The 14,739-nt window shown below is 41.7% G+C and overlaps 1 protein-coding gene across 2 annotated transcripts in view; it reads right to left on the reverse strand.

Moving 5' to 3' along the window:
• The window catches only part of ANLN (anillin, actin binding protein), a 30,946-nt gene extending 20,940 nt beyond the window's left edge, over window positions 1–10,006 (reverse strand). The window contains exons 1-9 of one of the 2 annotated variants that reach the window (XM_063406539.1): window positions 9,705–10,006; window positions 5,362–5,515; window positions 4,718–4,999; window positions 3,955–4,301; window positions 3,033–3,255; window positions 1,948–2,141; window positions 1,704–1,811; window positions 1,113–1,233; window positions 148–264 (exon numbers count right to left, since the gene is read on the reverse strand). In XM_063406539.1, the coding sequence (XP_063262609.1) occupies window positions 148–264; window positions 1,113–1,233; window positions 1,704–1,811; window positions 1,948–2,141; window positions 3,033–3,255; window positions 3,955–4,301; window positions 4,718–4,999; window positions 5,362–5,515; window positions 9,705–9,722 (1,564 nt within the window). In that variant the 5' untranslated portion in view covers window positions 9,723–10,006. The remainder of the gene's footprint in view (window positions 1–147; window positions 265–1,112; window positions 1,234–1,703; window positions 1,812–1,947; window positions 2,142–3,032; window positions 3,256–3,954; window positions 4,302–4,717; window positions 5,000–5,361; window positions 5,516–9,704) is intronic. The other variant, XM_063406546.1, reaches the window with a different exon arrangement.
• Window positions 10,007–14,739: the final 4,733 nt, after the last annotated feature.

A 14,739-nucleotide genomic window follows, 5' to 3' on the forward strand; every position in this document is an offset into this window, starting at 1 on the left:
TTCCTAATTTGTTTTTTATCATTACAAAACACATGGGGGTCAGCAAGCAGATGGTGAATTCATTGTTCAGACTTGAAGGACATTAACACTGTCCTCGACAAGTGGCAACAGAGAGCTAAGTCATTAATATGTCTACTAAATACAAACCTTTTGGTTTCTCATCAAGTTGTTCAAGTTTTGAGACAGACATCACTTTTACAGGGCTCTTTGGCTCAGCAGTTTTCAGAGGACTGAGTTTATCAGCTTCTTCACATTTAGAAGTATCTAAGGGGTTTATAAAGAAAAGAAGTATTATATCTAGCCATTGTTCTACTTACTGAATTTTAGAAGTTTTACTAACAAAAAGACCACGAGATTAAATATTCTAGTTAGCTACATGTCAGAAAAAACCCCATTAGAATACTCTCCACAACCTGTACATCTAGACTTCTATCTTATCAAAGTGATATCACAAGAAATAATGCTGAAACCATAGTGGAGTGCAGACACTAAAGAACAAAAAGGGAAAATTTTAAAGACAAACAAAAAAATCTACTACACAGAAACCACTGCACTCAAACCCAATTTTTCCAGAAGGACATTTGACAGATTTAGAAGTAAACAGGCTACCAAGAGTGTTAAACAAGTTCACACTTTTTTCAAAGAGAGATGAAGATTCTTCCACACTGCAAGCACCAGAAAGGATGTTAGGAGCACCTCACAAATCTTTCCATGTGTCCTATCATAAAAATTAATATCATGAAGGGATACTGATATGGGAAGAGTTCCCTCCCATTAGCTTCTGGTGGCAATTTGGATATTCAGGTACAGGATAGACTAAATATGTAACTGACAAATCTCACTCCGTTCCTTGCATTTAACCTCCATTAAAGTTTGGAACATAGGTATGCTCACTGAAAATCAAAAAGACAACCTTGCCTTACCATCCTTCCAAGTGGTACAGGAGTACAGAGTACTACTACCATACGAAAAGATTTAGATAAGATAATCAGTGACCAAAGGAGAGGCCCAGTTCCACACATCAGTGTTGCTGGCCTCTTTCTCTGCTCATGACTATCGAGTGCAGTGCTCCTGTTCAGCACTAGTCACAGGCAAACTGTGACAGTTCTCACCTGAAGACTCCACGCTGGGAGACTTTGCTGGCCTGTCACCTGCTGATGTGTCTTCTGATGATCCAAGAGCAGAAGTATCTGAACTAGGAGGATGTTTTGGACTAGCTTGAGATTGGCTTTCCTGGCAAAAATAAAAACAGAATGGATTCAGGAGGTAATGTTCAAAGTTACTAAAAAAAGTACCAGAAAGAAACACATTTTAACATCTGCTAGGAAAAAGAGGGCACCTAACCAGAACCCTGTTTATTTATCTAAGATATTTAACTGAAGTAGTAAATATTAAATGTTCGTGTGAAGAGTTCTTTTGCAGTTATAGAAGATAAATGCCTCCCCACTTAATATCATCAAAAAGTAAATAAATCCATCGACTCAAAGCAGTATCACTTGTCTTAGTTGATTCTACAGGAGGTAACAAAACTAGTAATTTGTTAATAATCATACAAATCACTTGACAAGCGGTCTTACGCAGCCCAGGCACTCCCAAAGCATAGGTTTTTATCCCTTATATACACTTCCACATCTAACTCTGTATTCAGAATATATTGAAATAATTCAGATTATCGTATTTTGATTGACAAGGTAACACATTACCATTTTAGCTTCTGGAAGCTTCCTCTTTGAAGTGTCACTTTTCTCCGCACTCCACAGATTGCCCCTATCAAATCGGCCACGAAGGCACGCAAGTTCTCGCTCACGTTCCTAAAGGAATGAAGGGAAATGGGAGAAAAGCTGACAGCTTTAAGATGTCACAACATTTCAGATTCCTTGGGTAGGTGCAGAACAGTAATAACCTTCCCCAAGCTGGTAAGGTAGCTAGGAATGTAACATGTCCTACCTGTTTAAGCTGAAGCGCTAAACTGGCAGTAGAGGAATTTTCATTTTGTTTGAGAAGCCTCTCTTGGATTGTCCTTGTGTTTGGAGTAACAATGGGTGTTCTGCACCCGGCAGTATTCGTAGCAGGGCTGCGTGCGCTACGCTCTTGACAGCGCTCCCCAAAGCGTTCCAGGAAGGGCTTAATTCCTGATCCCCCTACAAGAACAATTGATTTGCCTTGAAAGAAACTCTCAAAATTAAAGAAATCACCGCAATTTTGTATCCTGATGAAGATTCTCAGGGAAGCAATGAAGCTGTCTCCTTTACAGCTCTTACTCCATTATACTTTATACAAACTGAACCTGAAATGCAAATTGTAGAAGTGATGTTAATAAAACAATAAAGCAAAGCAAGTAGATGTCTCTCTCTTACTACAGTCCACATGTAACACACCAGTTATTTAAACTGGTTTGCCTTTTCCAAATTTCTTCTACAATCAGCCTCACTTATATCCTTCACAAAAATAAGCATTCTAGTACATGAGGAGGACATGTTGTTTGGCATCTGCCCTGCTTGACTGAGCTTATCTTTTACTGTCAGCATATCTAAAACTTGCTTTTCTGGCCATCATTTTTAAGAGTTCAAGCTGTTAGTCCAGGTTTATGACATAATAAACAGTTGAAATTAAAACTGAGGATGTTCACTTGTTTTGACATCAATGCTATCACTGAAAATAAAGGCACTACAAAGTTAGAGCACCTATGTGGCAACAAGCTTGGATTTATGCTAAATATGCAGGCTCTTAACATTATATCAAATGGATACACATAGTATCCAACAATCTGAAATAAGCTTTGAATAATCTCAATTAACATGTTAGGCTGCTTTTGCTCTTAAGAGTTACTAAAACCATGTTCAAGAAAATGTCCCCTGCAAAATACAGAAGCTGTGCAACTTGCAATAATTATCACAGAACTCATCAGCATTTTACTCAAGTTACAGCTGCACATAGGCATTATCTGATATGTTATCTTAAATTCTTAACTAATATGTAGTTTTCAACACAGCACACACAGGCCTAATTTAATAATATTTCCTGAAGCCTACCTGGTGTTGTGGGTTTACCCTTAGGTTCAAGTTGCACATGTGTTCCTTTGACTGGCTCTGCTTTGGACTGAACTGGTTGAGGCAAAGCTGACTTCGCTGTTTGTGTACACTCCTCAGTTTTCCGAGGACTGCAGGGATTCTCTGTTGGCCGCTGTTGTACTTCAGATCCTTTAGAACAGGGAGCAGTGACTCTTGAGGATTGTGCTAAAAAGTTGTTTGGATCCTTAAAAAGGGAAAAAGAAAAAAAAGAAAGATGAGACTTATGTTCTTATTCTTTCAAAAGGAAGAGAATGAAAGCACTCTGTATAGCATTCTATCACCTAATACACCTATTCCTTCAACAAAAGAAAAGGCCAAGAAGAAGTGTTAAACTTTTAACAGACTTTTTTTAATGCAGTATTTTAAGTCATTTCAGCGTTTGATTCCAGGTGCTCTTGCCAGCTATTTCAGTACTATCCTACATTTCCCTAAACAAGAAAGCACATGGCAGATATTGTCATCGAAGAAATTGCCTAAATTGAACAATAAGTGTCTGGTACTACTTATTTCATGATTCTGATTGAGTCTTCATACAGCAATAACATTTACACTTCTAATCAACTTCATGAAGTTAGAGTGAAACCGAGTATCTCTGTAACAAGCCCCCCTCCTGATGGTCAAGAACAGCAATCAAGTACATTGACATCAACAAAACACATAAGTACTTTCATCTTTAAGTCTCAATAAAAGGAATTCTAAGCTGTTTAAGATCTGCTATTACAAAAAAAGGGCATGTGGGATTGTAATAAAGCAGAAGTTGTAAATAGACCGACTGCTCACACCAAATCTTTAAATTCAGATTAAACAGTTATGTGCCAACATTTAACCGCCCCAATACAATACTCAAATCATTTTTTAATCTGCAACTAAATCAGACACTCACCGCTCTCTTTGAGTTCGCTGGTTTATTAATAGAGGCCTCAACAAGCCTTTGAGAACAGGATGCAGCTTCCTGCTTTACACTGCTACTATTGATTCTAGCAGATGCTCCACTTGTAGTGGACAATTTGGATAAACAAGTAGTGCCAGGCTGTTCTTGTGCATTGTTTTGCTTTGCAGATGGATGACTTAGGTCATCTTCCCAGGAACCAATTGTAGCAGCAAGGTTAGCTAAACGGCCTCTTCTCCCAATAGGGGTTTCACTTGCCAGGGCATTAGATGTCTGCTTAGGTGGAGAAACAGACAGATCCTTTGACTGGAGAGGAGACAGAGGAACACATTCAGAGGGATCTGGAAAAAAAGAAAACACATTTATTTTGCTAATAAAATATATTGAAATGTAGTTGCATCTTTTGCATTATACTATATATTGAGTTTATCAACAATTAGATTTTCCTGCCATCAACAGAATCAAACTACTAGCCCTGAAAGCAGTTAAACTAAGCAAATCAGGCATTTTTAATCAAGCAGTTTACTAATTTTATGTCAGTGTTGTAAGGAGCAAGCCATCAGACTAGTAGAGAAAAAAAAAAAAGGTAAAATTAAGCTGCAGACAACAGCTTTAATATATTAGGCCTGCCCTAGTATTGTCTTATAATTCTTTAAGAAAACATTAACTTTCCCACACACAAGATTATCTTCTTCTAGCCAACAATCATCAATGCAAATGCTGAGAGACACCAATGGTGCTTCACGGTGAAACGTACCCTCACTATCCCAGCAGCGCCGCTGCTCTGCCAACTTCTGCATACGTGTTTTGACTGAAAGGGCTGCAGGAGCTTCTGACTTGGTGTTTGGTTTTACTTTCTCAAGAGGCTGAACCAATGAAGCACTGTTAGAAGTTTCATGTGATTCTGAAGTCATCTGATGAGAATCATGGCTTGTAGAACTTGAAGGAACTGGCTGTAAGTTCTCCAAACTAGAAGCTTGAGTCTCTATACCATTAGGGCAGAGCCTTTTTGATGGTGATGGCTTTGTATCTGGTTTTACTGGACAGGTAAATAGAGTATTCAAGCAAATAAGTATTCAAACAATCTAAAATATTTTCCAACAACATAAAACTGTAGTGCAAATAAAGTTATGATTTATGAGTACCCTGATATACTTCCCCAAAAAATGCCCCAAAAAGTATACTTCCTCCCAAATGCACCAAGCACAAGGCACTCTCCTTGGCATTATGCAATTATTTCTAAATAGCTTAGTAATGACCTGGCACATCTGCTTTCAGGTCCAGCTAAACATGAGCTAGTCCTAGTGGCCAGGTAACTGCATCTATCACTGCATAGTTCAAGATCAATACTCAGTGTTTTCACTTCCCCTTCGGAAAAAAGATGGGACTTTGTATCAATACCTTCATCACTGGGAAGAGGTGCCTGGTTACCAGTTTCTGCCAAAGGCTCTCTGGCCCTCTTGGTCTGCATTGTGGGTCTCACCCCCGCCTTGGGCCGCTCTGCCATTTTCCTCTGCAGGTTCTCTCGCCTGGCACGGGTTCTTTCAAGGAGTTTCTGAGTGGTCAGTAAAGTCACATGTTACAAGACAATGCAATGTGTTAACTGCTAACAGCTCAGAGTAAAAGATGTTGGAATTCTGTTTAGCATATATAGCCAGTAGGTTCCAAATTTCAGCCATTAAATCAACTGTTGTCTCCAACTAGCTTGGCTCTGAAAGAAAATCAGGCTAAAGAGACATAAGCAATGGCAAAATTAAAGAAGAAGGTCTCCTATAGTCTCGAAGTCCTCAGAAACATTTGAAAATTATATTTTTTTAAATTCTGAATCACCACATGACAGTCTTGATCTGTCAAGTCTTGCTAGCAGGGTTTCCTGACACATTGCTAAAGCATCTGGTGAAGTCACCTGACTGGCACTAACCCTCTAACAAAATAAACAACATTGAAGCAATTGTCAAGAGGTCATACAAAAATTCAACAAATAAAAGTGCTGCTGTCAATGTTAAGAAAAAAAAAATGCTATTGCACCTTCTAGATCAAAAGGTAAATTTCTTTGCCTCAAGCTTTAATTTTAAGATTAGACTGATATTATACCTAGCTATATTAGGGTAAATAGCCTGTTTATTAAGATATCTCTATACAGAAAAACAAAGAAACACCAATTCAGCTACATAATATTCTTTTTCATTCCCTACCCATTGGAAATTCTAGTATCCTGATTATATTCTATATAAAATAGCTGTTTTAGTAAAGCTTCCACACTACTAAAAAAATGATTCCTTACAGTATTCAAGTTTAAAACAAATTGTGGTTGGTTTGTTTTAAAAATAGCATTTGTGAGTCATTATCACCCAGTCTGACCACATCTAAAGGATACTTAATGACTCTTTTGATCTAAGATTTGAGGTTGAGACAAGAAATTGTGCCACTGAACTATGGCCTTTAAAGGCAAGCATATAAACTGCACTTGTTTGGTAGCACAAATTATTGTGAGAACTGTGCCAGCCATTATCTGTCCTGTTGCACAGCAATTAAATACACATTTCACATTTTTAACTGTCTAAGGCTGAAGTCTTAAACAATGTTCCATTGTAGGGCAACATAGGACAAATAGAATGTCAATCTCAACAGTTTTTTTGTGAAAGCAAATCTCAGCTTTTCTAGCTTGCACAGAGGAGGAGGAATTTGGGAAAAAAATCCCAAAACCAAAATGCATGAAATGCCATGAATGCCTTCAATGCAGGTTCCATGCTAGTTGTGTCCACAAGTCAACTCTCCTTATTTCCAAAATGCAGAGCTACAAAGCACATGTAATACCTACATTAAAAAAAAATCCTAAAGGCGATTTAAATTAACAGTCCTTCTAGCAAAAAGTTGAATATGTCTTAGAACAGTATTCCTACAGTTCTATTCAAATAGAGGCACATTCCTTTCTGTTTTGTTAGCTGAGCAAAAGAGAGTTTCAGTTGTCACAAATGAGATGTCACTTCCCAAGAATGCACGCCTCTGTTGTTCAGCTCCAGCTCCTATTGGCTTCTTGCATCTCAAAATTTTCCATTCAACTGCCATAATTCCAACAGTGCTGTTACACACGATGAGTAAGCCACACTCCACAACTTGAGGCTTGCTTTCCAAGTTCATCAACAGGGTATTTTCTACAAGTACATTCTCCAACTGTTCTGATGACAAAGTTTCAGAGTATCATAGAAGTCTAAAAACCTGGAATATCCTCAGTTGGAAGGAACCCACTGGAAGTCCAACTCCTGACCCCGCACAGAACAGCCCCAAGAACCACATTATGTGCCTGAGACCATTACTTATTTTATCAAGGAATCTGAGGACTACTGAGTCAAAGTAAGAGGATCATTGTGTTACAAAAGCACTTTCTAAGAATCAGAAAATAACCTTCCCACTTCAAATGTTAATGGACAACCACAGTTTTTCAAAAGTATGTTTCAAAGTACATATTAGAGAATGTACTCAGGCCCATACATGATTAAAAAAAATTGCTCTAACTACCCTGCTTTACTAGCTGAATAGGGCAAAGGGAGCAATTGAAGGAATAGTTAACTTCAAACCTCACATTTGCAAATCTTCCCCGAACAACGACATCCCTTATTTCTCTTAGCTCATCCTCCATGCTAGGAAATCATACTTGCCTCCATGAATGGTAAAAACTACTTCAAAGTACTAAATACCCTAGACTATTATTAATATTCTGTAGTAACAAACATAAACCCTTTTGTGCAAGAAAGGTAAGTTATAAAATCAGCTAGACACAGTCACAAATAGTATGCTCATTGTGATCCTGAAAAAGTACCCACTGCACCATCTCCTCCGCGCAATCTGTATTAATAATTTGGTTGAGATTCAGAAGGTTACTAGCTTTTTTTTGCAAGATTAACCAAAATAAACAGTATTTCAGAACTGATTTGAAAGCATTCCACTGAATGTAACAGCAAGATTTATTTGAGCTTAAATTCATTGACAAAGAGACAAAATTTGCTACTGCAAAGGGATCAGCATACACTGAATTAACAGCATGCTTTGGCCAATTAAAGCCCAAATTACACTGTTTTTCATAATCCACACTTACAATGCCTCATCAGGTTACTGCAAGTAACAGAGTATGGTAATTTGTAGACAGATATTATCTGAAAACAGCTAAACTAAGGGAAGGTTATATCAAAAGAAAAAAAAATGGCAACACAAACCACAGAACATACATACTTAAAAATAGGTGGTGAAATGCTTTCTCTTCCCAGAACATTGGGGAAAGTTACTAAACTTCAATACTAGGACACTAATATTAGTCAGAATTTTTCACATCAGAGGAATGTCCTTCACAGCAGAAATGTTCTTGATAAGGTGCCTTTTCTATGTACTCTGCAATACTGGCTAACACTTGAATGAAGTTTACTCTGGGGAGCGGCCTCACAGTTGGTCATTTTCAAAGCATTTCAAAGTCAGCTACGTTCAAGAAGGGTGTGTACAGGTTGGACTATCTCCCAGCATGCAAAACCGTTTTAAATTTGATTCAGTAGTCCGGACCTGAAGTTTACTTAAGACGAGTTGGATCATGCCACTCACTACCAATTAAGGAAGGAGACTTTAGATGTTTATGCTTAGCAAAAGACTTTACATGGGGGTAGGGTAGAACTGCCTTGGCATAGCACATTTAGTAAACCTGTTCAGATCAACACCTTACGTTGATTACTTTAAAATCAGATCTGTGCAGTCACCTTTTCTGGGCACTCAAATTACTTAAAGCATGCCAGTTTGATAAATTGTTAACAAGGGGAGGAGAGAGTATTTCATCAGTGTATCTGATTTGAATTTTTTTTAAGTAGTTCAGATTTTATTTATGCAGGCTGTGGACTGAAGGCCCTTTTTACTGTGACATTTCTCAAAGCAGTGACAAGACAGCTTTATAACCTCACATCTCTGACGTGAAATCAGAGTACAGCATACCATCTTTAGGAAACCTTCATACAGATTCAAGGTGGCCAATTCCTCATTTTACTATAATCTTACCTCTGTACAACTTAAGCACACACACAGCCAATTCACCCTAACAACTAACAGCATTTAACAAAAAAAAAAAAAAAAAAAGAAAAAAGAGGAACTGTGCCCGCCAAAGAAAGTGACCAAGCACAGGTGGCAATAGGGCCAAATAGGATGCATTTTTTTAATCAGATGGTCTCCGCTTTGGACAGACTTATGATCCGACCTCTAGACATGGCAGGCACTGAGTGTCAACAGCGCTCCCGTCTGCTGCCGGGGTCCCTTCCGTCCACGCTGGAAATCTTATCTGCCAGACACGCATGAAAGGCAAACGCCCGGCTTGGGAAAGGGCCTCTCCTCCGCAAAGCCTTGAGCCAATCCCCCGTGCTGTGTCCTTTCCCCGCAGGATCTGACACAGCCCGGGCGGCTCCAGGAGCGGAGGCACCGGCAGGAGCAAGGCGGGGCGAGGCAGCGAGGGTCTCCCCGCTGCAGAAAAAGAGGGTGGCTGCAAGCCCGCAAATCCCCCCGCTAGCGGGGACGAGGGTGGCTGACAGGGCTTCGCCAAAGAGCAACTACCCCGCCCCGAGAGCGCGGCGCAAGGAGCAGCTCGGACCCTGCCCTTCGGACCCCAACCGGCCCCTTGCCTGACGTGCCCCCGCGGTACCCGGCACTGACAACCCGCCGCCTCCCCGGCTGCGCCCCCTCCCTAACTGAGGGCCCGGGGCGGGCCGTGCCCTCACCTCGGTGAACGGGTCCATGGCTGTGCCGGTGCCGCCGCTGCCTGCGCAGGGTGCGCTCGCCCCAACCGCTACCGGGATTTGAATTTCAGCGCTCGCCGCGCGCAGGCACGACGGGAAGAGAGGCGGTGCCCGCACGCGGGCGCTGATTGACAGGAAGGCCGCCCAATCCGGCTGCAGGTTGCGGCGCGCGCCCTCCCGCCCGTCTCAGGGAGCTGAGGGGCCCGGCGGCGTCGCGGGAGGGCGGGATCTCTGTCCCGGCCTTGGAGTCGCGGCTGGAGTCGTGAGCTGCTCCGCCGGGGTTGTGCATCTGAGCCTGCCTGCGGCCCTGCCGCCCAGGGCTTCCTTGTGTTGCGTGCCCGGAGTCCATCCAGCCATGGCCGCTCTGTCACAGAATTTGGAAAAGACCTCAGAGATCATGGAGTCCAACCTGTGGCTGAACACCACACCATAAAACCAGACCATGGCACTGAGTGCAACGTCCAATCTCGAACATTCCAGGGATGGTGACTCCGCCACCTCCCCGGGCAGCACATTCCAGAGGCTAATCACTCCTTCTGTGAAGAAATTCATCCTAATATCCAATCTAAACCTCCCCTGGCACAGCTTAAAATCTGTGTCCCTTTTCTCCTCACCTTCCTGCTCCTCCTCGCTGACAGGCCCTTTCAAATTAAGAGGCTTTTGCCTATTTTACAGGCGAGTAGAGCAATAGTGCCTGGTTGATCACACATCTTGCTGCAGCTGCTCAGTGGGAGTGTGCCCTGACCCTTTTTCACTGGAAGATTCATTTTTCACCTAGCATTGACACGGAGATGTCATCAGAAAACATGATTTTTTTGTGATGCAATAAATACAGAGGATACCTCAGTGCAGCTGTGAAAATTGTGGATCCTTTTCATGATCTTGAGTTTTTCCTTGTGCTACAGCCTGTGGGCCTCATGAAATCTCACCCACCACTTCATACAGCTGTCCCCTGCACTATTTCACTGGCACACCTTTCTCAGTGAATGTGGAATTAGCAGAGACCCAGTGGTTGCTGAGGTTCAGTCTTCGCTATTCATGCACCACTCCAAACATGCTTCGCATATATGTTTTCAGCATAATCACAAACATAGCTTGTTTTTTTTCATATCTGCTATTGCCATTGGGAGGCTGCTATAGGCTTGCCTGCCCAAATGGATAAATCTTGTCAAATTTCCAGTCTATCCATACATGCTGGCACTTCTTAAGACCTTTTTGCTCCTATGCAAATAGTGTTCATTACCTTGCATGAATGCCCTTCTTCACTAGTGCTGTGCTTCTCACCTTTTTGATTATTTATAGGCAGCAGTCTTTTTTTCTTTCAGTCTTTATTTTGTTAAACAAACCATCACTCTTCTAATTGTCCCTCATTAAAAAAATCTTCTCAGCGTCTTATTTGCAAACAGCACAGCATCAGTGTGCAGTAGCATCTAAAAATACAATATCAGTTCCAGAAAAATATCTCTGGATGGTTGAACTCTGTTTTTCTACAAGGCTGTGGGAGTTAAGAAATATTTGCGTTTCATGCGCTCTCAAAAGATTTATTGTCTTTAGTCAGTATAATATTGCATTTGTATTACTAAATCACAGAAAGTTTCTCAGGGCTGTTCACTGAGGTCTCCTAACTGATTTACACAGGAAAAGGAGAATTAGAATTCCTTCTTTTGTGTCTCAAGGTAAAATACTCCCTTTTCTTTCTTTATCCATATGGTACAGATGTACCATTTCCTGACATAAAAAATCTGAAATTAAGCAAAGGGAATGAGAGTATTTAAGTGCTGCTATGTTAATTTAGACCAGGATATTACTCTCAGTACCTGAGACTTACTTGCATTTGCAACATAGTGCAGATGGAGTAATCACATAATCACATCAGCAATTTCACCAGCCAAATTATATCGCATTTTATGTTCTTGGAATATTTTTCTGAACAATGGAAAAATTAGGACATTCTTGTTTTGATGCCATTTTTCACTAACAAAATGTTTTGTCACTTTAGCTTTTTCTTTTTTTTTAAGACTCAGTAGGCTTTAAGCTTAATAGGTGATAATTTTCTGACCTCTTGCCATCTTATTCTCATATTTTAAATAAATGAAACTAGAGGACACACATAAAATAAATTATTTTTAAGGAAGGCTAAAAATGTTACCTACAAAATCACCTTGAACTTTTGAAAACCAAAATAGGTCCTTCAAATTAAGTGTAGTTTATATGCTTTGCTAAATAGGGAAAGTATATGATAAGGATATGAAATGGGTTTTACATGAGTTCCCGGTTATTTTTTTTACTTCCTATGTCAGTTCTTTAGAAAAAAACAACCATAACAGTATCATGAAATCCTTTCTGCAAAAGTAGCATATTTACACTAGAGGGTGCTATTTGGACAGGATTTTAGGCTGCTCAGTGTCTTGCTATGGAAATCTGTGGTGGTGCAAAATTAAGATTGTTAAGTTTATTAAGTTTATTGTAATGGTTTGTTCCATGTACCCCATTTTCCCAGTTGGTTCAGTCTGGAAATTCCCTAAGTTATATAACTGCAATCTTCCCCCTCTATCTATGTAAACCTCTCCTACTTATCCCCGGTTGGTCTGTGTAAGATCACCCCACTGTTGTACCACCCCCTGAGCCCAAGCTTATTGGTCAATGCCACCTCACCACGCCCCTCACCACCTGGTATAAAACCCTGTGTCAGAGTAGCCTTAGTGGCTAGCTGAAGCTGTCCTGCAGGTGGGGAGGAGGTTGCTTCCTACCTCTCAGTAAATCCCCTGTTGGTTCACTCAGCTGGCTCCTCCTTTCTTTCCTCCGTCGTGGTCAGCGCACCTACACCAGCCACTGAAGCTCTCAGGAGCCAAGGACCCACAGGAATCAGCCCAGCCTGCGCGTCTCTCTGGCTGATCCTCAGACAACTGCTGCCGGTGCCTGAGCTAGCCTGGCAGGCAGAGAGACTGTGGTCTCTAGTGGCACCGCGACAGAAATCCCTTTTTCAACATTCAGAAAAAATGCACATCTCAAATAAGAAGCAGATGTTTTTTATGGGACAAATTCTACTGAAATTTAAATAAACATAACTGAAATGATACTTTCCACACATATACCCAAGAGGGAGACTGGTCTCTTGTGCCATCTCAGTTTCAGTACAAACTACATATATAATTATGCTGAGGATGTGCTAGAGATGAGTAAATATCCTGAATATTTCAATCTGCTTTTGCTTAACAAACTGCTATGACACAGAAAATACACTAACTAACAGGATATAAAAATAAGATGCATGGCTCTTCATTAATGAGGACAGAAGCATCTGATGGAATAAAACCTAAATTAGCAGTCTATAGTACAAACGCAGTGTTCCTGAATGCCTGGGTGTGATAGGACAAAAGGTTGCCTCACCTTACAATAAAGCATGAAAGAAGGCAAAGGGAATGGCAATAGCCAAGAGGTTATTTTAAATGATTCTTCCTTCATTCTTCCCATGGTGAGGAGAATTGTGTGAACTCTGAACATATCTCTCTACATCTGTAGGGCCTTTGCCTGCCTTGAGCCAGAGCCCACATGGAGGTGGTGCAGATCTTGGGCTGAGAAGATAGCTGCTGCTCCCTAACAGCTGTTTGCAAGTGGGTTGATATGGACAACTTGTCTTCTTAAATGTCTAATCCAAAATCTCTTTTGAACTTGGAAGGTCTGCAACAAGGTAAGAGTGTTTGCCTGCACTGTCCCTATCTCAGAGATGCTGCAGCTCCAAGTCTAGAACTCTATCAACACCATGGCAAAGAGATAGTCAGGGAATCTCAAAAAACAGCCAGGAGGTGGAGGCAAATAAAGTCTAAAAACCAAAACTCTGGTTTTTGTTTACACTTTTCCCCAACACTACTGAACACTATTTCCGTTGGCTGGATTTCTCACTGATACCACTTGGAAGATGTGATTCCTCATGGAGTAAATTAAATAGCCTCAGGTGTTTTATAGCCCCATTTAACCTCAGAAATTACATGGAAATCCGCAAAGTAAAGCTCAATAGCAGTGCCAGGCATATAATTGCAAACCGGAAAAAGAGAGGGAGTTTATGCCTTGGGTTCTGCCACTCACTGAGTCAGTGTTTCTCCTTGAAAACAGGGTTTACCGGAAGACCACCTTCTCAAGGCCAGGCTTTGCTAGAGATGCAGGACCTAGTCCAGAAGCCAGGGGAACAGAGGGACCTGGTGCAAAGCATAGCAGCAGCTCCAGGAGAACAGGAATTGGTCCCAATCTCTGCCCCTGCTTCCAGCACAAGCTGCAGCCAGTCTCAGCTAAACTTAGCCCAGAACATGAGCTCTGAGGCTAGGAGCCATGCTTTGCTGGAGATGCAGAAATCTCTCCAGCAGCCAGAGGAGCAGAGGGATCTGGAGCAAAGCACGGCTGCAGAATTAGAAGCAGCAGCTCCAGTAGAAAAGGACTTGGTCCCAATCTCTACCCCACACAGCCCCAGCTGCCACTCCAGCCCCTTACCCAGCCCGCTGCCAGCCCAAGCTCTTAGTGAGAAGGTGGAGGAGGAGGCAGAGGTTGGTTCGGTCTGGGCAAAGCAGATGAGTGAGTAGTGAGTTTTGTCTACAGATCCTACGCTTTCCCAGTGCAATGATGAATTCACAGAGCTGCTCCATGGAGATGCCAGTAGATATGATGATGTGTCCAAAGGGGAAGCCTGCAGTGAGCAAGAGCTATCCCTAGGAGAAGCCAGTAGCACTCATGAGCTCTCTGACTGGGATGAATGCAACCAGCAAGAGCTGTCCCTAGGAGAAGCCAGCAGCTGCGAAGAACTCTCGGAATGGGAAGAAGGCTGGGAGCAAGGGCTTTCCCATGGAGAAGTCCTTAGGTCTGCCGCATTCTCTGACTGGGAAGAATACAGTGAACAAGAGCTGTGGCACAAAGAAGTCGGCAGTTACCAAGAAGTGTCCGACTGGGAAGACTCCCTTGGCCATTGGGAGTCCAAAGGGAATTGTAACTGGCCCTCCGTGCAGTCAAGCTGGGAGGATGACAGTGA

The sequence above is a fragment of the Prinia subflava genome, chromosome 1 (genome assembly GCF_021018805.1).
Source record: "Prinia subflava isolate CZ2003 ecotype Zambia chromosome 1, Cam_Psub_1.2, whole genome shotgun sequence".
Classification (NCBI taxonomy): domain Eukaryota; kingdom Metazoa; phylum Chordata; class Aves; order Passeriformes; family Cisticolidae; genus Prinia; species Prinia subflava.